The following is a 24889-nucleotide window of genomic DNA, read 5'->3' on the forward strand; positions in this document are numbered from 1 at the left end:
TTTGGAGAAGGGGAAGTAATTGCTTAATTCAGTCAATTCTGGGTTAAAAAGAAATTAAGTGGCCAAATTTCTACTTCATTATCATTCTTTTCCTTTCCTTCTCTGTCAAAAATAAGTATTAGAACTTTGTGCTATTCCTAAAGGCTAGTTGAAATTATTCATATTTTACATTGCCTCTTAATGTTATAAAGAGAAAAATGACTGATTTTAAAGGAATTTTTAGGAGAAGGGCTAAGTAGGGGAGCTAATCACCTGCCAGAAGGTAATGAATTTTTCAATCACATCTCATGAAGATAATCTACTAAAATTTAGAGGATTTAATGCCATTGTTAGTGGAAGGAGTACACAGTCTAATAAAGCTGTAGGCACTTCTTCAGTACTATTGGTAAGTTCTAAACTTACCCCCTTGAGATATATCACCTCCTTAAAACAGATTCAAACCCATATGTGTGTACATGTATATGTATGTGTTGTATGGGTACATACACATACAGCACATACATAAATATACCCAGTGTGTTAGGTCTTCAATGTTATGAAGGTACCTATGGAGCACAAAAGTTATCTAGCCCTTGTTTCTTACTATATAATCAGCCCTTTTCCTTTTTAAGTCGTATATCTCTTTGATGATAACCTTTATACTACTTCTTACATGGTTCTTCTTTAATAATATGCTATAACTTCTTTTTACCTACCATGCCTCTCTTCATTGTGCCTCTCTTCATTGTTTTTTGGGTGACTTGTAGTTTTAAATCTTCGTAGATTATAATATTTCAAGATTCACTGCCGTATATCATAAGACTTTGCTTTAATAAAGTTTCATTTATGCCTGCTTTTAAAAATCAATTTTTCTTGCTATCTATATGGTTATAATTTTGATACTTTTCATTTTTATCATTTAAATACATAAGTATCTCTTTAGATTATTTTGAAGGCAGATATAAATCTTGTGGAAAATATGAAGAGAATATAAAAATAACTTTTAAAAAATTTTTAATTTTAAAATTTTTTTTCCTGATATGGGCATTGGATTTTTTTTCTCTCTCCATGACAGAGACAGATGTCATTGTGTTTTGCAGAAGACAGGAATGTCCAAGCATACCTTGGATATATTTCATGTTTATTTTTTTTTAATTTTGAAATAAGATAAAACTTTTATTGAGCTATGTCGAGAATTTGCAGAGGCAAATACTTGTTTGAAAATAATGCTGAACCTAAGCCTACAGCACAAAATATGAGCAATTATATATAGCTTATCATTTTGATAGGTAAGGCATTATCAAGAATTAGACCTATATATAAATTGGTTTCATTGCCCTTGCCTCTGGTCTTTGGCATGGGAATCCCCAAATTCTGATTCTGGAACCAAGTTGTCAGTTCAATAAACTTTGACTAAACCCCTGGTGGTTGAACAAATCATTGACTCAAGTCTTAAAAACGTAAGCCTCTACTCTCAAGGAGATGGTATCTAGGCTAAACTTTGAAGGAAGATCCATGAGGTAGAGATGAAAAAGGATGACATTGTTCGAAGGAGTTCGAAGGTGTAGGCACAGAGACAACTTGTGGGAAGATAAGAGTTGGGAGATGAAATTCAGAAGCCCTATTTGACTAAAATATAGTGTAGAAAAGGGATAAGCAAGGTGGAAAACAAGGTAAGAGCCAGAGTATGGAGGATCTTAAATATCAGAATGAAAAGTTTGTATTTTATCCTAGAGACAATGTGAGCCACTAAAGGGTTTTTGAACAGAGGACTGACAGAGTGTTTGATCTGTCCCATAGGAAGATTGTTTTGGTAGCTGTCTGGCAGTATGGAAAAGAGAATAAAAGCAAAAATATCAATTAAAAGACTATTACAAAAGTCCATGCACTGCATAATGAGGGCTTAAAATAGTGCCATGAGTGAACAGAAGGAAACAGATACAATAGATATCATAGTAAAGTAAAAGAGATAGAACTTAGCAGCTAACTAGATATGAAGACTAAAAAACAAAAGAACAGTTAGTCATCACTCTTAAGTAGCAGGCTCAAGGAATAGAGGTCACAGTACCTACAACAAAAATAGAGAAGTATCACTTGGAATCAGCTGCCTGGGGTTGTGAAGGTGGTAGTTTTTAGATCTCATATCCAATTGGTTGGGGTAATACACACACACACACACACACACTCACTCACCATCTTAACCCTTTTTTTTTTACATTTTCTTTCTATCTTTTCCTTGTTTCCTGTTTGTGATTTTTGTATTTGTTCTCACCTACACACAAAATGATGTTGAAATTCTACAACATGATTTGGCTTAGTCCTCCAGTTCCCTAGGATGGTTTAGAGCCCACAGTCCTCTAGGAATGACCTTGCTTAAGTATAATCATATCTCATGTCCTTAGGATTTTTCTATGAGGGCTGAAATGTTTATATGTTTTCAGAGGGACAATTTAAAATTTCTTTTATTACACCTAGAATCATGTGTCTTGTGAAATCAAAATCTCAGTGTCATCCTTGACTATTCTCTCCTCCCATACATATCCAGCTAGTTTCCAAATCTCGTTATTTCTATCTCTGTGGCATTTCTGACATGTGTTCATTCTGTCCTCTGGCATGGCCACAACTCTAGTTCAGACTTTAATCATTTTTCTGCTGAACTATTATAGTAGCCTCCTTTTTAATAGCCCTGCTTCAAGTCTCCCCTCAATTTAATCCATCTTCCTCAAAACTTTCAAAGTTATTTTCTTGAAGGGCAGGTCTGACCTCACCTGCTCAATATATTCTAGTGGCCTCTACCTCAAACATATAAATTCCTTTACTTAGCATTGAAAGATCTTTACAACTGGTCCCTTTTTTTCTTTACAGTCTTTTTACATATTACTGTCCTTTATTCACTCTGTGGTCTGGTCATACTGGCCTGTTTACTGGCCCTCACACAGGATCTTTCATCACCCATCTCCATACCTTCACATGCCCTATGCCTAGAAAGCTCTCCTTTTTCATCTTTGCCTTTCAGAATTTCTAGCTTCCTTCAAGACATCTCAAGCTTCAACTTCTGCACCAAGCCTTTCCCATTCTCCCCCGATTCCTGGTGCCTTCCCCAGGTGACCTTGTACCTGTTTTGTATATATCTTATATATACCTATATACATATCAGCTCCTTAAAGGCAGGGGCTGTTTTTACTTTTTCTTTGTATCTCCAGCACTTTGTGTAGTGTCTTACACGTAGTAAGTACTTAAAAAATTGTTGATTGTTGAATTTTTGGTATTCAAAAGATTTGTAATATGAGGAGGGAATTTGTTTTTTTTTATTTGATCAATCAGACATTTAGACTTCCCTTCCATTTGTTTTGAATTTGGGTCAATCAGCAACCAGAGAATTGATCCCACAGGCACTGCTTCCCTGGGTGGTGCCAGGCTAATTGAGGAATTGTGATTGGTTCCTGGTGATGTAGGAAAGCTAGTGGGTGAAGGGAACAGCATATAAGGTGAGACCCCACCCCACAGGGAGTTGGTTTTTGTTTTTTTTTTTTTTCTGAGACAGACTATGGGGTAATTCTTTACCTCCTTTCTATATTTCCCTCTCCTATTATCTTTATATTACTAAAATAAAGCTATTAGAGCTATTAACAGTCTTGTGTCTTAAGGGTTAATTTCTATACACGGCGACCACAACATTTTTTACTCTTATAATTTAGTCAAACTCATTCTAACCATTAAAATTTTTTCATTAGAAACTCTTCTCTCTAACGATATAGATGGTAACAATCATTTCTCAACTTCTTATTCTGTATTTCTTGTTTGCCTTCCCATATGTCCTCTAATGATGAGCTTCCCAATTGCATTGCAGAGGCTTTCCTTAGTCCCAAAGGTAGTAATTTCCTCAAGTCTTCTGTCCACTCAATTTCTCTGATACAATCACCACTCCTTCTTTGGTCATATACATCCTAGATAATGTCTTTAGACCACTTCTACCTGCTATTAGTAAGATGACTTAGTTACTTTTTTCTAGCCTACATCTTTCTATTGTCTTTTAGGATATTTGTAACCCTTTGCCTTCGAGGAAAACGTGTTTTTAGTGAATTTCTTTTTAAACCTCTTTAGGTAGATATGGACAAAAATGGTGAAATGCGACTTATAGAACTGGATGAATCCTTCAAAAGTGAGCATACCGTTTTCGTAACCCCACCTGAGATCCCACATCTACCTACTGGTGAAGAACACCCTTTACAATACAGGTATTCATCAAGTAAAAACTGTGAATTCAGAAAAGAAATATGATCATCTATATACTATTTACATCCGTAAAATAAGAAGGGGCAGGAATTGATGATCATTAAATTAATTTATAGATCTAAAATCTGTGATCCTATATTTTATGGTATTGTTAAGTACTAAAACATTATAGATCATAATATTTGTAGGTAGTAGGCAAGTTTATAGCAAAACAATAAACACATTAAGCCCATATCTTTTTTTGCTTTGTACCCACAAATCTGGGGAAATCTTCCATTATACTAATCCATGCAATTACTTATCCTAACAAATTTCAACAGATTTGGTTGGACAAAAAAATTGTGTAATCCTATTATATTTCTAGAACATTTAAAATTTTTTCTTTATTTCAGTAAAGGTGATTTTTAAAAGATTAATCAAATTTCATGGCCTTTAGAAAGATTTTATAATATTTTATGTGATTGTAGGTTAAATTCTTCATCTTTCATCTCATACTACAAACTTTAAAGAAATTATTTTGGTTTAATCAAAATCTGTGGTAATGAATTTGACCCAGATAAGTTCACTAAGCGCTTTCAATTAATTTTTTTCCCCTAAAAAAACATTACCTTCCAATTTAGAATCAATATTATATGTTGGTTCCAAGGCAGAAGAGTGGTAAGGGCTAAGTAATGAGGATTAAGTGACTTGCCCAGGGTCATACAACTAGGAAGTGTCTGAAGCCAGATTTGTATCCAGGACCTCCCATCTCTGAGCCTGGCTCTCAATCCATTGAGCAACCCAGCTGCCCTCCCTTAGATTCATTCTTAAGTTTCTAGTACACAGTTAACATGGGAGGAATTTTTTTAAAAAGTATTAGATTTTAGAAAATGTGATAATTTGAGGTACAGGTTAGGGCCCAGTTAAACAACTATCCCCTCCAAACAGCTTTAAAATAATGCCTCAATTTAAATTTTGGAGCAGTAGAGCTAACAAAAGTTGAGAGGAAGAGACATTTATCCTGCCTGAGACAATTCAGGAGGTCCACAAGAAAGGTCTTTTAGCACCAAGAATGCAGCAGGAGCACCAGCAGTGGGCATTAGAGGCAATCACAACAGCAACAACAACAGCAATAGCTTTGGGAGCTCTTAGCCTAGAGATAATAAAGGAGTCAGACAACTGATCAGAAAGAGATTACAAGGGATGCTGCTGGCACTGGCTGCAACTTGCACTGATTGGCAATTCTATTGCCCATAAGCAATTCTGGTTTGAGGGTGGAGAGAAGTACTTGTCACAAGAAAACAGGGGCATTGGTCACAATTCTAGAGCCAAGAGGAGGGAGAGAATCTGGGACTCAAAATTTTAAGGAAAAGAATGTTCAAAATAAATAAATTATAAATTTTTGAAAAAAAAAAGAAAAAGCTTTTAACTTTTTTTGTTCAGCAGCTATTACTAGTTTTCATTTATTCTCCATTATAATATTACTTCAGGTTTGCATAGTATTTTTCTTTTTAAAAGCTCAAATTTTTTTATTGTATATTTTTCTCGATTAGTCTCATTTTTTTTCTTGAAAAGGGGTTTTTCTGAGGATCTTCCCCTTCATTGTCACAAAATCTCTTTTAAAGACAGGTGGTAGGATTTGGAATAATTTCCCTATTTAGCAGGAGAAGGAATAGAGAAGAGAGGCATTCATTAAAACCTGTACAAATCAAAGATTTACTTATCATTAGTCTAGGGGAAAGAAAAGGGAATAAGCATTTAAATAATGCCTTCTATGTGCCACGCACTGTACTAAACACTACAAATATTTTCTCAGTTGATCCTCACAACCCTTTGAGGTAGGGGCTACTATTGTCCCTGTTTTTCAGATGAGGAAACTAAGGCAAACAGAGGACTTGCCAAGGTTCACATGGTCTGAGACTTGTTTTAAACTCATCCTGACTCCAATCCTGGTATTTACTGTGCCCACCTAGTTACTTCTAAATATAGTGCATATCTCCATAAATGTTATGACATAATATTTTTCTTGATCTTAATTTTCTAAAATATTTTAAACATTTACATACATTTATGAGTCTACAAATTTATACCTCATTTCCTGTCTGGACATTATTATACCTTTATGGATCTTGAATAAAATAAAGAATGAATGAAAGCATTTATTAAGTGCGTTCTTTATGCTAAGCTCTGCTGTATGCAGGGATTGCAAATAAAAAATTAAGGAGAGTAATGGGGACAGACAATACATAGAGAGACAGTGGGCAGGGGCAGTTTTTTGTTTGTTTGTTTATTTTTCCCTAGGAAAACACATAGATGATGATTGTAGCCATTGACAAATCAGTTGGTTCCCTACAGGGGTAAATGCATGACAGCAGGTTGGAAATTGGTAAGGATGGAGATAAGGCTGTATGGACCTAGGGAGTTCAGAGCTAAGTGGTTTAGCTCTTTTTGGGGTGTAATTTCTTGAAGGCCAGTTTGTCAAATAGAGTAATACTATTTCTTCGTATTATTTAACAGTATAACTTCTTCATTTGGATTAAAATACCTTGGCCATTTATTCTTTCCATGTTATGTTTTATTCTGTTATTGCTCTTTATATCTGTTGCTAGTATAATGTAGACATAGCTTTGATGTGGAAGAGTGGGCATTCTACCAAGCTAGAAAGACAGGGGGAGGGACAGGAAGAAGTGGGGAATGAACCTTTATTTAATGTCTACAGGGTACCAGGTGTATAAAGGCAGCTAGATGGCTCAGTGAATAGAGTGGATAGAGGCTTGGAGACCGAAAGACCTAAATTCAAATCCAGCCTCAGAAACTCACTAGCTGTGTGACTCTGGGTAAGACGCTTAATTGTTTGCCTAATTCACTGGATAAAGAAATGACGAAACCCACTCTAATCATATAGAATCACAAAGAGTCAGATGAGACTAAATGACTAAACATCATGTGCCAGGCACTTTGCTAAGAGCTTTACAAATATTATGTCATTTAATCTTACAATAACCCTAAGGAGACCAAAAATGGAGCCAGCAACAGATTGTCCCTCTGTCATTTGAGGACCAACCTAGTGAAGTTCAGACAAGCTCATGGCCATAAGACGATAATTTCTTATTTTTTGGTAAGAACTCATGAATATTAAGGCTCAGACAAGAGGCACAGTCTGATAATCATGTGGACAATTTCCACACAGATTAAATCACAAAATCTTTGACCTGTCGATATAAGGAACCAGATCTTAATTTAGTTAGAATTAAATATTCACCCTCCTTTCCCTTTTTCTCAGGAAGGTGTGGTTTTCTTGAGCCAGAGATGTTTTAGTGCAAATAAGAACCACTCACTAGAAAAATAAAATGCATACATGCTGACAAAGATTTTTGTTCTTTCTACCTTCAGAGAAAGAGTAGCTTACAAAGAGCTTCCTATATGTAAATAAATATACAATTGCTTAACAGACATACATAGTGTTCGTGAGATTTAATTCCACAAGGCAGTGGGACCTTAATTCACATTTATTTAGTTCCCATAATGTGCCAGAATCAACACTAATTGTTGGGAATATAAAGGCAAAAACAAAAAAGTTCATACCCTGAGAGGAGGAGAACTTCTACTTAAATAGTAACAGTAAGAAAATCCCTCTCATTACTTTATGGTGATACCATCAAGGTATTTGTACAGCTTCACTGAGGTCTTTTGTTCTTTGTTACTATTTCCTTTTGAACCTTTGCTAAGATTTCTTTAGCTAAGTGAATTTGGCCTTAAAGTAATCAACAGTAGTTATAGATTGCTTTAATAATAATCTCAGAATATTAAGGTGTTAAACTATTTTGAAGCTTTTAAATGGGATATATCAGAAAAGATTGTAAAGGAAGCAAAGTTGTTCTTCAGTACAAATTGAAGAAATTTTTTTATATTCCTCCTTCCAAAGTTTTCACTCTCCCTATACCCTCCTTCCCTGTCATTTTGCAAGTAACTGAGGCTTTTCTTCAGTGTGGCTCAATAGAGAGAGGCCCTAGGGAATTGTCTGGGAATACAGAGTGTAAGTGCCTTGCCAAGGGTCACAAGACTTGTAAGTCAGAGGTGGGATTTGAAGCTGAATTTTCCTGACTTAAAGATCAACATTCTATACACTATGTTACAATGCCACTGATAGAATACAAATCAATTCTAAGACTTGTTCTATATTCAATTAATATTAATTCATAATTAAACAGTAAGTAATAGCATAACTAATAATCTATAGGCATTATATTCTTTTGCATGTATGTTTTAAGAGATTTTTTCCCCATCCTGTTACAGCTATAATGGATTTCCTGTCCTGAAGATAGATCTATTTGAGAGGCCAGAGGGATTTCTGCAAACACAAAATAATAAATTGGCCTCAAAAAATAGTAGCCCTAATAGTCCTTCAGCAATGTTCAGAAGAACCAAACAGGTAATTAGAAAAGTTTTTGCTTTTTATTGTCATTCTTGTTTAATAATTTTATACCCTTTAATCTATCACTCCTAACAGAGTGTCACAACCTAGACCACTCAGTAACTATTACAGTTCAAATCTCATTGCAGGGGCAGCTAGGTGGCTCAGGGGATAAAGAGCCAAACCTGGAGACTGGAGGTCCTGAGTTGAAATGTGGCCTCAGACACTTCCTAAGCTGTGTGACCCTGGGCAAGTCACTTAACTCCAGTTGCCTAGCCCTTACCACTCTTCTGCTATTCTTGGGAATGAAACTTAATAACAGTTCCAAGACAGAAAATAAAGATTTTTTTAAAGATCTCATTACAGTCCATTGTAAAAGATAATACAAATAATTTACTATAGTAGAATTTTATTATAACAGATATAGTTTGAGGTATAGCTGTTTTTGTTTGAATATATTTTACTTATTCAGGAATTTTATTGTGACAGGATTTGCTGTAGAAGAATTTGACCTGTAATTTATTATTATGACATTGATTATATGAATAAGGATCTTTAAGTGCATATAAGGTCATTAATGAAAACTTGTGGTTTCCTAGGAAATAAAGTCAGCCCATAAAATAGCAAAGAGGTATTCTTCCATCCCTCAGATGTGGTCCAGATGCCTGTTACGTCATTGTTATGGACTGTGGTTTATTTGCCTCCCAGCATATGTGAAAGTGTGTCATTCAAAAGTCAGAGCACTGAAAACAGCTTATGATGTGCTTCGAAAAATGCATTCTAAAAAGATTGATCCTCCTGATGAGGTAATGGTTAAGTCTCATAAAATCTGTTACTTCCTTATAAAATTGTACACAGAGGCCTCTAATTCTAAGTACTTTTTAACATAACTGTTTCAGGTATGCTATCGGGTTCTTATGCAGTTGTGTGGCCAATATGGTCAGCCTGTCCTTGCAGTACGAGTGCTTTTTGAAATGAAAAAAGCTGGTGTTCACCCCAATGCCATTACTTATGGTTACTATAATAAGGTAATTAGTTTGATTTATTGTTGTGGTAGAAGTATGATATAGATATAGATATATATTTAATAATTACAATGCTTGAATTTAAGTGATATTGATACAATTGCTAGTATTTCTTAAAATACTTTTTATTTCATTGAAAATGTACTTTTAAAATAAATTGTGTCTTATTTTCTGTTCTTTGATTTAAAGAGAGAAGATGCAGAGGAAAGAAAGGGAACAGGGGGAAGATGTGTATCTAGTGGAGCTTTTATAATTGATAATCATTATATGTTATATTTAATTAATAGGCTGTTTTGGAAAGTACCTGGCCTTCAAGCAGTCGAAGTGGTTATTTTCTGTGGACAAAAATAAGAAATGTTGTTTTAGGGATAGCACAGTTCAAAAAAGTTTTAAGAAAAAATGCTCATCTATCACATGCCCCTCTCTCAGGTAAATAAAATGGTTGTTTTTCTTCTTGGAATGAATTATTAAACTTTTAAATTCTTATAAGTGTTTTAAATTCACAATATTGAATCTTTTGCTAGTTTTGATTGTCTTCTACAAAATCTTAGCAAAGAATATTCTAATCCTTTAAAAATAAATAATTTATCTTCTTGACATTATTTAAATTTCAATCTTGGTTTGCTTAATTTAAACAAATGTATAAGTTAATGTGTTTGCTTTATGCTGATCACATTTTTACTAAAGAGATTAAAAGTTTCAGATTCTTTCATTCAGCAGTCAGTAGATTACCACCATAAGCAAATATGAATCAACAGACTAATGGGTATATGGGGGTATATCTCCTTGAGTGGTAAAATGCTATCATATTGTGTTCTTAAGCAGATGGCAGTGACCTGGATGCTGTTAGTCATGGCAGCATGGATAGTTGTAATGACACAAACACTGTGGAGCAGGCACCCTTCAACACTGAGTTAATCAAAGTAGATTCTACTGATGATAGATCTAGTACAGGTTTGTGTGTGTATATGTATATATGTATTATGGCATATATTTTAAACAGGATTTGATAGACTGTCTTATCCTGTTTTGAATGTTTTCTTTTCACTTGATATGTTAAGTAGATGACTTATGAAATGTATATTGCACTATTAAAATACTTGTTAAGCTCTTATTTTTTTGACATTGGCTACATTCCAAAGGTAATTAGCTGTTTGATTTTTTTCCATTCATTATTTTTAATAGAACAAAAGGTTGAAGAGCTACTAAAGCAGCTTATTTAAACAGTTTAGTATGTTAAAATGTAATTAGTTCTAGAAGCACATAGATCTCTTGAGCATATACTCTCTCTTAAGTACATTCTTTAAAAAAATCTTGATTATTAGAAAAATATGTAAGAAAACCTAAATGGTTAAAAATGTAGTATCTTAGCACAAAATAACTGCATTTATTTCACTGTAATATAAGAAATGTATACACAGATATTCTCTAGGTAGTTTTGACTAATAAGCTACGTGTATTACATGAGTTAGTGTAACAACTTGTCCTTTGCCATGTTACAGTTTTTTAAATTAGATATGGCATTTAGAAATAGTTAAGAGGAGCAGCTGGGTAGCTCAGTGGATTGAGAGTCAGGGCTAGAGACGGGAGGTCCTAGGTTCAAATTCGGCCTCAGACACTTCCCAGCGATAGGAACATAGCACACACAACAGACAGGAATTGTGGATTTTAAAATCCAAAATTTATCAAACTTAAAAGCTCCTTTACTTGCAACAACAAATAACATTCATTTGGTTTGTTTCTTTTAATGTTCACTTTTAGAAGGAACTGTGTTATAGGAAAATTGTGATGAAATATATCTATGTTTTTAGTCTTTTCTTGGCAAGATTTATTTCTTGAATAACTTGGTGAGAGTTTGCACAACCTGAGTTATGCAGTTTCTTTTAAAATGTGATTAAAAGCATATCATTTAAAAGAAAGGATTCTATTGAAGTTATTTTTCTAAATTTAAAAAAATTTCTTTATGGGCAAGGGTAATGTTTTCATTAGAAAAGTATAAGTTCAATATTAGAAAAAATACAACCAATTTAAGAAAATCATCTAAAATTCTACAATAGGATAATGTTTTAACATTTAATTTCATTGTATTACTTGCAGATTTTTTTCCTTGTTCTAATATAATTACATTAAAAAATTATAGTGGTGGCATTATTTTTAGTTGAAACCTTAGTTAGGTCATCAGTAAAACAAAATCAATCCAAAATTCTTTACCTTTTTTGTTGGATAGAATGTTTATGCTAATATATGCAGAGAGCTTTTAATTATGTGTAAGTGGATTTTCTACTTTGTGCATTATCTGCAAACTTCTCTTCATTACCTACCCATTTAGGCTTCAGGCTATCAAGGATTGGGTTGATGAAAGAAGGACCAGCGCTCAACTCCCTCCCGTTAGTAGGGATAAGAAAGGAGTTGGCAAGTTGGCAGTAGAGTAATTTCATTTGAAATGTATCCAGGAATCTGTATGCAAGGCTTTCCAAGCCCTATATGAGTACATAAAAGGAAATTGCACTCCCACATACACACCCACACCTACTTGTGTGTATATATACACATATATATGCAAATGTGGGGACCAATGGACAAGTAAAGACATTGAAGGATATACCAAGGGAGATAATAACCAATAAGTTATAGAAACTCTATATAGACAGGGAATTTTTGTTATTGGTGTAAATGTAATTGCTTTTATTTTTGTTCAAATTTCACAATAAATTACTTTTTTAAAATATATGAATTCAAGGACCATGTTACTGATAATTTCAATTGTCACTATAAAGGATTTCATAATATATGGCATAATTATTGTTCTTAATTTTAAAATATTTTCTATCTTTCCAGGAGGTCAGTCAGATCTTGGATATAATTCATTATCTAAAGATGAAGTTAGAAGAGGTGACACATTAACCCAAGATTTACAGGAAGAAAAAGAGGATAAGAAAGAGAGTGATTGTAGTTCCTGTAAGTGTTTAAGTACTAACATATAAAAATTACCTCTTGCTTATGTAGTTAGGCCAAATCACAGGTGTTCAAAATATATTGAGCCTTCCAGTCACTTTATATTCATTGAAAAGATAAGTGGACTCTGGTATAAAATATGCTTATTATATTTCTGTCCCTGCCCGGATCCCTGACTGGTCAAGATATTTGTATAATTGTGCATCTTTACAGAAAGTTTTTCCCTCCTCTTAATGAAGAAAATTAGACTCGAAATAAAAGTGATAACTAATTTACCCTGTAACTACATGCATTTAGTGAATTTTAAAAATTCTTACCAGGTCACATTCTATTATACTGAACTCTTAAGAGACCCTAAATTCTCATGAAGGAGTATTTTTATATAGTACTGAATATTTCTAAAACAGCCATACCCTCAATTGGGGCTTGAAAACTTTTTTTGTTATGGAATGTTTTAAAGTGAAGTTTGGCTCATAATGAAAGAAAAAGGCAAATGCTACACACCCAGAGGGGAAAGAATAAAGTCTTTTAAAGGATGCAATGTAACATAAGGTATTGATTGGCTAATAAATTTTCCTTATATCCTGTATCCAAAACCACACAGCTTTTTTTTTTTTAAACCCATATCTTCCATTTAAGAATCAACACTGTATTGATTCCTAAGCAGAAGAAGGCTAGGTAATGGAGGTTAAATAACTTTCCTAGGGTCACACAACTAGGCAGTGTTTGAGGGTAGATTTAAACCCAGAACCTCTTGTCTTCAAGCTATCTAGTGAGTCACCGAGCTACCCCTCCACACAATTTTTTAATGCCTTATACTTCATCTGTAAATTATATGTAATGATATTAATTAAAGCATACTTTTCTCCTGAAAATATGAGGAAAGTGGAATAAAGTGGTCTATAAATGGAGAAACAATTAAATGGTTTTCTTAAGGCTTTACATAGATTTAATAATTTTAAAATGACAAACTTCCTTTATGCTTCCTCAGTTATCTTTTTTTCTTTCCTGTTTTTAATGCCAAAATTTATTTTAATGAAATTTCCCTTTTCTCTTGATAGTGTCTGAAAGTGAGAGTGCAAAAGGAAGTGCTGATTGCCTTCCTAAGCTCAATTATCAAAATATAAGCAGTATAAATCCTACATCTAGTATAGTTCGCCTCAGTGGAATGATTAGCCATGCAGATGAAATATCAGGAGAAAGCACAGGTAAGCTGTATAATACAGTCTTGTTCCTTGAATGATAAACTAAATTTGTATTTATGACGTAAAACTATCTTGTTAATCAAAAATGTTAGTATTAAAAATTAAGTTAATTTCATAATCATTTTTAATTAAATGAAATAATATTTATAAATCACAGCACAGTACATAGCAAGTGTAAATGCTAGTGATGAAGATGATGATTGATAATAATATAAATGTCTGTTTGTAATGTTCAACATTATGATGAAGCAACTTGTGTTTTGTATTCTATTATAAGCCAACTCTTGTTAATCTACTCTTCCCTAACTTGTCTTTAATCCAAATTTCTACCAAAGTTGACATTACTTTCAATGTGGACCATTAGGAACTATAAAGAATAGTTAAGTCGGCTCTTTTATTAAAAATTAAGCATAGTTGCACAATTTTGTCACTTGGAAAAATACAAATCTTTGGCTTTGTGCCTAATTTCTGTCTTATCTATCCAGTGACAATAACATATATCTTAAGTGTTGAGATATAGTCATAAGAGTCTCTCAGATCTGGAATGCCCTTTCTCCATACCTTGTTGGTATAAATACTAGCTTCCTTCAAAGAACAACTGACATGTCACTTCTCATGCAAGAATTTCCCTGCTTATCTCCTACTCTGCTCTTAGTGTCTCTCTTCTTTTCTCTCCCTCTTTCTCAATTATTTTGTATTATTTCATATATAATTTTGTATTTTCTTGAATGTTGTTTCTCAGCAGTGAAATATAAATTCCATGAGGTCAGGTACTATTTCAATTTTGTATTTTCAATCTTAGCACCTAGCAGAGTACCTGCAATATAGTGGGAACCTAATGTTTATTTAACTGAATTTGCTTTCCTCAGGATTAGTGCTTTTCAGGCAGTTCCTTTGTTTTTAAAAAGTACCATCTATGCATGTTTTAATACTAATTTTCAAAGATGTGCTACTTCATTAATTTTTCCTTAGTGATATATTTTCTGTTTTCCATAGTAATCTTTGCTGTCTAATCAGTTGAGTAAAATTGATTAGAAAAAAATTATTATGTGATTTACTCCTTAAGTAACAAACATAAGTACTAAAATTTAATCTCACAGTATTTAACATAGTGTCTCACACAGAGAAAGCATATTGGTGGGGCAGCTAGGTGCCTCAATGAATAGAGCGCCAGGCCTAGAGACTGGAAGTCCTGGATTTAAATGTGGCCTCAGATACTTCTTAGCTGTGGGACCAGGAGCAAGTCACTTAACCCCAATTGCCTAGCCCTTACTATTCTTTTGCCTTGAAACTCATACTTAGTATCAATTCTAAAACAGAAAGTAGGTGTTAAAAAAACAACAAAAAATGCATATTTGTTTGACTCAGTCTTCATTAAGGGTGGTTCAGAGCAATTTATTTTCTTATATTAAATTCTTCATGACTAAATTGCCTTTTCTGTTTTTCAGAAAACACATCTGAGCTGCTATTAATATCTTCTTTTGAAGAAACAAATGAAACAGAAAATGTTGAAAGAAGTTTCAGAAAGAGGCGCCAAAGTGATGTAGAACCTGCTTTGCAGGAACAGATGAGTTGGGAAAACAGAAATCATAATCTCAGTGGAGGTGTATTGATGGGACTTATGATCAACAGGATTAGCCAGGAAGATAGTCCTGGAGAAATAGTTGAAAAATTAGGAGCTGATGCAAAAATTCTTTCAAATGTTATACAGAAAAACCCAAGGCCAAATACGCTTGATATTGGAAATCTGTCTTTAAGATCAAAAAGAGACAGTCTGGAAAAGGAATCAAGTGATGATGACACACCTTTTGATGGTACTCACTGTTTGGCAGATAAAACTGACTCGCCTGTGATTTTTGACTTGGAAGATTTAGACAGTGAAATGGATACATCGAAAGTAGGGACCACCCCTACACGAAATGCTAAAAGGGTTGAACGTATGAACAGCAGCTTCTCAATAAAACCTATTGAAAAAACTGATGTTGCAGCTGGGTTTGATCCACTCTCACTTTTAGCTGCTGAAACTGAGCAGCAACAGAAAGAAGTAGAAGAAGATGAGGATAATGATGAAAACAAAAGCATTTCCACACCATCAGCAAAAAGAGATTTAGCTGAGGAAATTGTGACGTACATGAATAATATGAGCAGTCCTTTGACTAGCCGTGCACCAAGCATTGATTTACAACGAGCTTCTGAGGACAAATCAACAAATAAAAAAAGTCCAACAGTAACCAAGCCATGCAGAAGGTCTAGCCTTCCTCCCATTTCTCCCAGGCCAATGCGTCTTACCAAATCTAAAAGTTATTATATAAAAAATGAAGACAAACCAAGGGATAGACTTTGGTCTTCTCCAACTTTCTCACCAACATGTCCACTTAGGGAGCAATCTCAGGATATGACTGGTGCATTAACTCTTGTTTCATCACCGTCATTTAATTTAGATACACTAATAACGCCTAAATTGGATGTTCTAAAAAGTAGTGTGTTCTCTGCTGGAAAAGGTGTTGCAGAGAAGGCAAGCAAATGGTATACAAGATTCACTATGTATACTACACCCTCCAAGGTAAGGTTTCCTGGTATCCAAGATTACTTCCTTTTCCCTCCCTTAATAGAAAATAGAAAAGATATATGACTACTGAAAAGGTTTATGTTGATCGTTATACTTTAAACAATGGTTCTATTTAAGGAAAACTTAAGAAATCTTACCTATATTTATGTCAGAGATAAGAAACAAAGACTTGGGGCTCTAGCAAGAACAGATTTTTTTTAAATTATAATTCTTTCTGTAATCCCACTGTGAAAGATAATTTATTAACTTAAATAAGACAACTTGTTTATTGGGGACCATCGTGAAAAAAATATTATTGATCTTCAGTCTTCATACTATTTTTCTGGGCAAATTTGTTGATCCAATATAGCAAGGAGAAGATGACTATCATATTAGTCCTAGAAAACAATTTTCACATGAAAAATTAGAATACAGTAATAACAGCAGTTTCAACATTGCTGAAATTGTTGCCCTTGTTGCATAATAGATATTGCCATTGACGATTTTTTACTTCTTTTCTTTTTTATTCTACTGAAATGGGGAGAGTGACCTTATTTGTTTGGTAGACTCACTTTCAAAACATTTTTAGCTAGAAGTGAAATTTAAGGCAAGTTGCCTTTAACTTTAACAGCAAATGGTAGACAATGTAGCCTTCTCTGTCACACTTTGCTATAAAACTAGTTTACCTGCTTTTCTACTAGTAGCAATGCAATGATCCAGGACAATCCAGAGGGACTTATGAGAAAGAACGCTATCCACATGCAGAGAAAGAACTGTGGGAATAGAAATGCAGAAGAAAAACTTATGATTGATCACATGGTTTGATGGAGATATAATTGGGGTTTGGGCTTTAAAAGATCATTTGCAAATATGAATAATATGGAAATAAATTTTGAACGATGCTACATGTATAACCCAGTGGGATTGTTTGTCAACTCCTTGGGGAGGAGGGGTAGAAAAGATCATGAATCATGTAACCATGGAAAAATATTATAAATTAATAAATTTTTAAAAAACAGTCTGCCAGCACCTTGGGAAATTCCAACAAGTCAGTGGTGGTGCTCTCTTAGGGCTTTTTGACTCAGCTCAGCTTCCTGGGGGCATGATAAATGAAGAAAAGACATGCCTTCCCCGTCAGTTGTACTTTTTTATATTAGAAAAATATTTGAGATCATAACAATGCATCACTTAAGAGCAAATCACTAATTATTGATAATAATATGCAATTTAGAATAAGATTTCAATAAATTTGTATGACTATAGTCAGATGTGCCTTTTTACAATTTTTTTTTAAACCCTAACCTTCTTGGTATCAATTCTAAGACAGAAGAGTAGTAAGGGCTAATCAGTCAGGAGTAAGTAACTTGCCCAGAGTCACATAGCTAGAAAGTATCTGAGGCTAGATTTGAATCCAGGTCTTCCCAACTGTAGGCCTAGCTATCTAGTTATCCACTGTGCTATCTAGCTCTAAAAATTTCCAACTAATCAATACTTAACTTGACATTGGCTTTATCATCTCCCAGACCTCAGTAGAAAAAAGTCTTCAACTCATTCTTCATCTTTTCTTAAATGAAGGAGATTTCTATCTCCAGTACACAGCCTACTCTCACTCTGGCTTCAGTGCTTCAGGACTTAGGAGTAACTCAGATTCCAAAATCCTTCTTAGTACCTTTTGTCTTACTATTTCACTTTCTCACTGTGCTAACTAGTGCCTAGCACTATCCTATCAAATTTTTCTGAGCAAGAATCTCATTTGACTTTCCAGTGTCTTAATATTTCTTTGTGAAAACAAAGAAAACAAAAAAAGTTATGACACTGCATAGGTTGAAATAAATCCCTACATTAGTGCCTTTCTAATCAAGAGAGCTGTCAGCTGAGAAACATCTGCTTCTGCAGAATCAGCATGTCCTCTGTAGAGCTATTTAGAACACTAATAGGTTAAGTGACTTACCCAGGGTCACATAAATATTATATGTCAGAAATGGGACTTGAACCCAGTCTCTTAAGCCAGGTCTCTGTCCCTTAAACTGTAATGCTTTTTAATCAAGAGATGACTTTTCTTTTAACCAGCTATTTCCCAACTCACTGCCAGTTAGAGCTCATCAGATTTTTAAAAAAACACTAATTTCAATCAAATATTAAAGATTACTTATCTAACTATTATCATAGATTAAGAACTCCTTTTAAATCTTCTATTTTATTTAGCATTGATTGCCTTTTTTCAGAGCATATTAACAGGTAATGAAATGAAACAGAAATATTTTTAAATAAGTACAAATTGTTTCCTCAAAGTCACCAAGAAAATATCTTTAAATGTGTTAGTGTGAAATAACTTTTTCTCTTAACTGTATTACTCTGAAATAAAATTATTAGGAGTGATAAAGATCACTTTTGATAAGCTCAGATTTATTGTTAGGATAGTTTATGAAGATCCAGATTCACTTTGTGATGAACATATATCTTGGTAGACAAGTATTGAAACTAATTGCATTTTCCTCAAAACAGACCATGAAAGATACATTTCTTTTTTTTTAATTACCCTTTCTCCTGTTGAACCTACACAGTGCTAGTCATGTTGGTAAAGGACCATTATTAAACTAGTTGTTTTGACTTTAAAATAGTAAACTTTCTACAGGTAAAAAAATAATAAACAATTGTCTTATTAGGATCAGAATTCAGATCGTACCAGTCTTTCTTCAGTTGGAGCCCTAGATTCTGAATCTACCTCTTTAACAGATGAAGATGTTTGCAATGAGTTTGAAGGAATGCCGTCCCCTCAAGAGAATAATGTCACTTCAGAGACAAAGGGAATTGGACTTAGTAGAACAAGTCTGGAAAGTACTGCCTCTTGCGAGGGTTTGTCTTACAATTCTTTTATTGTAATAATCATATTCACTTCATTTGTAGCCTCTTTTGCTAACTTAATGTTTTCTTTTATTTAATAATTACTCATTCTATTTACTTGGCTCACCTTCTCAATGTTCAGTGCTTAGAAATATCCTTGAACATCATTTACTATACTCCCTCATTTTATAGATGAAAAAAACTGAGGCCTGGAGAAGAACCTTGCTACTTGCCCAGGATCACAAAGTAGCAGTGACAATGCTAGATATTTGTTTTTAGTTAGAGATGGAGCAAATGAACACCTCTAATTTGTAATTTTGAAGACTGAAAAAAAGACAGAGCATCTTTTGAATAGAGATTGCAGGATTATTTTGACAATAAAAAAAGCAAAATTTGGAAAGTTCTGGCCAAATTTTTCCATACCACCAAAAACTTTCTGAAGACATATTTCTTATAGTTTATGTTCCTTCCTTACCTTGACCCTTAAATACATACCTATACCTCTAGACTATAGTATGTGAACTGGAAAATTAGAATTCTTTTGACTCTAGTCACAATATAGTTACAAAACAGATAATTTATTAATTTTTAAAATTTTAACGTAAGTTTAGTAGTTCAAAAGTCTTTAGGCTGAACTCATTTTTTTTTCATTTTTCTATCAATCAGCATTTATTAAACTTTACTGGGTGCTTATGACTCTGCTGAGAATTGAGAATAGAAAGACTAAAATGAAAACATTCTTTGCCAACAATGGCTTTGCATTCTGTTAAAGAAGTTAGCAAGGTCCCTATCCAATATGACCTTGGATAGGGAAACACTAGTAGGTCAGGGGAGACCATAAAAGCCTCCTGTCAAAGGTGACCGTTTATCTGAGTCTTAAAGGAAACTGGAGATTCTGAGAGATGGAGGGAAGGAAGGAGATCATTCTAGTCATAAGGGGCAGCCAAAAGAAACACGGGAAATGGAACGTGTGATGTGAAGGACAGCAAGTAGGCCAGCATGTCTGCTTTACAAAATGTAAAGAGAAGCATAATGATGGAACAGTTAGAAAAGGGCCACACTGTGAAGAACTTTAAATGCCAAGAGGAAGAATTATATTTCATAGAGTTTATAGAGAAGAATGATATAATCAGACCTGTGCTTTAGGAAAATCACACTGAAAGCCCTATGGAGGATGGAGTGGAGTAGGGAAAAGACTTGAGACTTGAAAGACCCAAGATATTACCAGAGTCTAGGCAAGAGAATTTAAGAGCTGGCAATGTGAGTGGTAAAAAAGGGACATAGACAAGAAATGTGGAGATAACAATAACTGGATTTGACATCTTGCATTTGTTTTTTTGTGGGATGAGTAAAAGTGAAGAGTTGAGGATGACACCAAGGTTGCAAACCTGAGTGATAGAAAGCATGTTGGTACCCTTGAAGCTAAAAAGTTTGGAAGAGTTTATTTAGGGAGAAAATCATGAGTTCTGTTTTAGACATATGATGAGCTTGAGGATGACACACTTCCTTTTAAATGTCCAATAGATGTGAGACTGGACCTCAGAAGTAAGACTTGGGTTTGATATACTGATATATGAGTCATTTGCATAGAGATGACAGTGACTCTATTATCTTGAGAATGAAATATAATTCTTCCACTTAGCACTTAAAGTTCTTCACAGTGTGGCCCTTTTCTAATTGTCCCATCATTATGCTTCTCTTTACATTTTATAAAGCAGACATGCTGGCCTACTTGCTGTCCTTCACATCACACATTCCATTTCCCATGTTTCTCTATACCATCATAACAACCGATGATGCTGATGAGATCACTGAGGGAAAGAACTCAGGAAAAGAGGAGTTCAGGAAAAAGCCAGATGATGATGATGCAGTGAAAGAAACTGAGATATAGTGGTCAGATGGATAACTACTGGAAATCAAAAGACAAAGTAAAAAAAATAGTCCTTGCTCTTAAGGAGCTTAAATTATATTACATACATCTATGATGTCTCCTAAACCTTCACAGCATATAACTAGAATGCCTCTTAGATCTACACAGTAGATGTTCAAGAAATGTTTACTGATTAAGTGAACCTAATATTTATATGAATCGATAGAATTGCAATTTGTTTTAGGTGCAATTTGCACCTAAAATATACATATGAAAGCAGATTTTAAATGTTTTTTGGTTTATGCCTTAGACGTTTTTTTCTGTCTTGAGTAATGTTTGGGGTTTTATACCATGAAGGTTTTTACCCCAAGTATAGAACACTTGTTGATTTATTATTTCTGAAATCTAAAATTATCATTTCATTTGTGAAAATATATTTGCATGCAATTATTTTAAAATTACTATAAGTTATTCTCATATTTGAAAGATTTTGTTTGCTGTCTTTTAACAATGAACAGGTCCCCTGTCAAAGTTTGTTTTACCTGGAAAATCAGAGTTGGCATCTTCTTGCAGCACAAGTAGTACAAATATCTTCCAGAACTATGCTATGGAGGTACAAATTCTTTTAAAATAATATCTTTGTAACTGCAAAACTGAAATGATATGGAGCAAAGGACAAAATGTAGGAATAATTGAATGTGGAAGGATATGCAGTGTTGCTGGATACGAAGCATTATTAATCCAGTATAAATATCAGTTCTCCCAAATTTGATTTACAGATTCAAATTCAAATTTGCAAAATCAAAATAGCAATGGGTTTCTTTATAGATCCAAATAAAATCTTAACAAAATGTAGGAAAATCTATGGGTCAAGAATATCAAGGGAGGTTTTGAGAGGAAAACAATGAAGTTGTGAGGCTTGCTCTCTCAGATATTAAAATAATTAGAATTTTGTGGTGCTGAAAAGCTAGAAATAAAGATCAATGAGGCTGACTAAAGAACTCAGAAATAGAATCAAATATATATAATATTTATTTTTTTAAACCTATGTAAAATGGACAAAAGATTTATTACTTAATACAGTATATTGATAGTTATACTATATGATACTTTACAGTTTATAAAGTACTTTGCAAACACCTTATTTATTTCCCACAGTAGCCTCATTGGAGCCCTTTGAGGTAAAATGACTGTTTTAGAGATGAAGAAACTAAGACTCAGAAATTAAATGACTTACATATTGTTATACAGATAATAATTGTCAGGGTTAGGACTTGAATCTGGGTCTTTCCTATTAACTCTAAAACCAGCACTCATTCCATTATACTACATTGGTTATAAAAACTGGATGGCAATATAGTATAAAATTAATTTATATTCACAGTTTATAAAATACCAGCTTTATCAAAGAACCAGACTTTTTAAAAAAGCATTAAAAGGTTCTGAGAAAAAAATATCTAGTTATCTTTTTTTTGGAGGGGATAAATATTTATCTTATAAAGAAGTTATTTTTAAAAAAGATGAGTGGATTAAATTACACAAAATTCTACATGACAAAAAATTGTATGAGGCATTAGGTGACACAGTGGATAGAGTGCTGGATCTGGAGTTGGACACATAATACTTGGTGATGCTAGGCAAGTCACTTCATATCTATATTCCTCAGTTTCCTCCTTTCCTATAAAATGTAGATTATAATAGCACCTACCTCTATGATTATTAGGGGAATAAAAGTGTTTTTATAAACAATATGTAAATTGTAATTATTTTTATTATTAGCAATATAGCCAAGATAAAAGAGAAAAATAATCTATTAGAGGGAAATATATTTTATTTATATAATTTATATCTATTTCAGTAGAAAATATATATGTATATAAAATCTGACAAAAAATGTACAAAGAACTGATACCAATATTTAAGGTACCCTGTAATTCCTATTGGATAAATAGTCAAAGAATATGAACAAGACATTTATAAAAGGACATGAGAATAGGGTAAGGTAGCTAGGTAGTTCAGTAGATAGAGAGCCAGGCCTAGAGACAGGAAGTCCTAGGTTCAGATTTGGCCTCAGACATGTGCTAGCTGTGTGACTCTGGACAAGTCTCATAACTCCAATTGCATAGCCCTTGCCGTTCTTCTGCCTTGGAACTGATACTTAGTATTGATTCTAATACAGAAGGGAGGGTTTTAAAAACAAATAAAGAAATTGAAAATAATCACCTGAAAAAATTCAACTCAAGGAAATGAAAACTCGAGTAATAAGATACCACCTCAAACTTGTCAAAATGCCAAAAATAAATAAACAGAAATAACAGAAAACATTGTAGCAGGACCTTCCATATGTCTATATGCATTGCTGTTGACACTACAAATTCAGGGATCTTTCTGGAAAGCAATCTGGTTTTCTGGATTGGTTTTTTAATCATATTCTTTGACCAAATAGTCCCACTATTTGGAATATGTCCCATGAGCATTACATATTATGCAAAAATATTAATTGCTACATCATTCATAATGATAGGAAACATGATATATTGGATAGTGAGCCAGCCTTTGAGTCAGAGGCCATGGATTCAGGTTCCACTTGTGTGTCAAATGACCAGGTGACTTAGGCAAGTTATCTTATAGCACCCTGGTCAGCTCTGTCAGCCAAGGAAGGGCAAAGCAATTGCCCCTCTGAATTAGTAGAGGAAATTTGCTTATCATGAATTCTCAATGCCAAAGAAGTCATAGATGAAAAAAGCCTCCCAAATTACCTAAAAGCAAAAAACTGGAAACAACCCAGTTGTCCCACTATAGAAGAATGTCTTTCTGAATAATATTTGTACTCTAAACCCAATTGTCCCACTGTTATGAATATACCTTGGAGCATTATTTTAATCTATGTAATATAATAGTAATAACTACATCATTTGTAATAGAAAAGAACAGGAACAACCTAGGTGTCTAACAGAAGAATATCTAAATAGACTGTGCTATCTATCAGTATGGTAGAATATTAAAATACAATTAAGAATTATAAATGAATAATATAAAGAAATACAGAAAAAAATGCAATAACACAAATATAAGAAAGGACTAAAAGAATGATTTTGTCTTTGACTATATAAAAAGAAAACTATATATACAGACAAGGATGAATGGATGAACAAAGATTGAAAAGGAACCCAGAGAGAGTAACTATTAAGTAGCTTTAGTTAAAAGTATGTTCAAATTCTGTTTTAAAATTAAATCATTTTAAAAGTTGGTTTAATTGATTTTTATACTGTTTAAAGTTAAATTCTGTAATAACTAAATTAAACTCTGGTCCTTAATTTCCATAGAGTTTATTAATATTTACTTGAACTAGAGAAGGCAGGCAGGGAGAAAAAGCCTATTCTCACTAGCCATGTGGGTGCTCTCTACATAGCTCCTTTAGCCACCTTCCTTTCACTGTGTGCCCAAGAGAATAGAGAGCACCCCCCACTTCCTGCATCCCCCACTTTATTTTCTCCCTTTACACCCAAATCAATTTCCCCATCATTTCTGGGTCAAGTGCCTAGGTCACTATCCTGTGACCCATGCTGGAGTGCAGGGATGCAGGTCGTACCCAAATGTGTGATCCTGGGAGGGGGTTCCCTTCACACAATTCTAAATAAATGAAAAATAAAGTACATATTAGTAAGTAAGTAGAGCATACTTTGTTATTACCACTTATTGATTTATAATGGCCTAAACATTAAAGACATAGAATATTTATAGTGATAAAATTACTGGTATAGCAAGTAATTATACAATGCTATCTAATTTGGAGAACCTACTAATCTCCAGATAATATGCAATATTATTTTA

At 33.6% G+C, this 24889-nt stretch overlaps 1 protein-coding gene across 3 annotated transcripts in view; it reads left to right on the plus strand.

Moving 5' to 3' along the window:
• Positions 1–24889, plus strand: part of DENND4A (DENN domain containing 4A) — a 100995-nt gene that overhangs the window by 61158 nt on the left and 14948 nt on the right. The window contains exons 13-23 of one of the 3 annotated variants that reach the window (XM_044665340.1): positions 4084–4217; positions 8491–8626; positions 9208–9414; positions 9508–9636; positions 9921–10062; positions 10456–10587; positions 12472–12591; positions 13650–13796; positions 15242–16356; positions 19008–19197; positions 21574–21668. In XM_044665340.1, coding sequence (XP_044521275.1) covers positions 4084–4217; positions 8491–8626; positions 9208–9414; positions 9508–9636; positions 9921–10062; positions 10456–10587; positions 12472–12591; positions 13650–13796; positions 15242–16356; positions 19008–19197; positions 21574–21668 — 2547 coding nt within the window. The remainder of the gene's footprint in view (positions 1–4083; positions 4218–8490; positions 8627–9207; positions 9415–9507; positions 9637–9920; positions 10063–10455; positions 10588–12471; positions 12592–13649; positions 13797–15241; positions 16357–19007; positions 19198–21573; positions 21669–24889) is intronic. The other 2 variants (XM_044665341.1, XM_044665342.1) reach the window with 2 other exon arrangements.

Source organism: Gracilinanus agilis, chromosome 2 (genome assembly GCF_016433145.1).
Source record: "Gracilinanus agilis isolate LMUSP501 chromosome 2, AgileGrace, whole genome shotgun sequence".
Classification (NCBI taxonomy): Eukaryota; Metazoa; Chordata; class Mammalia; order Didelphimorphia; family Didelphidae; genus Gracilinanus; species Gracilinanus agilis.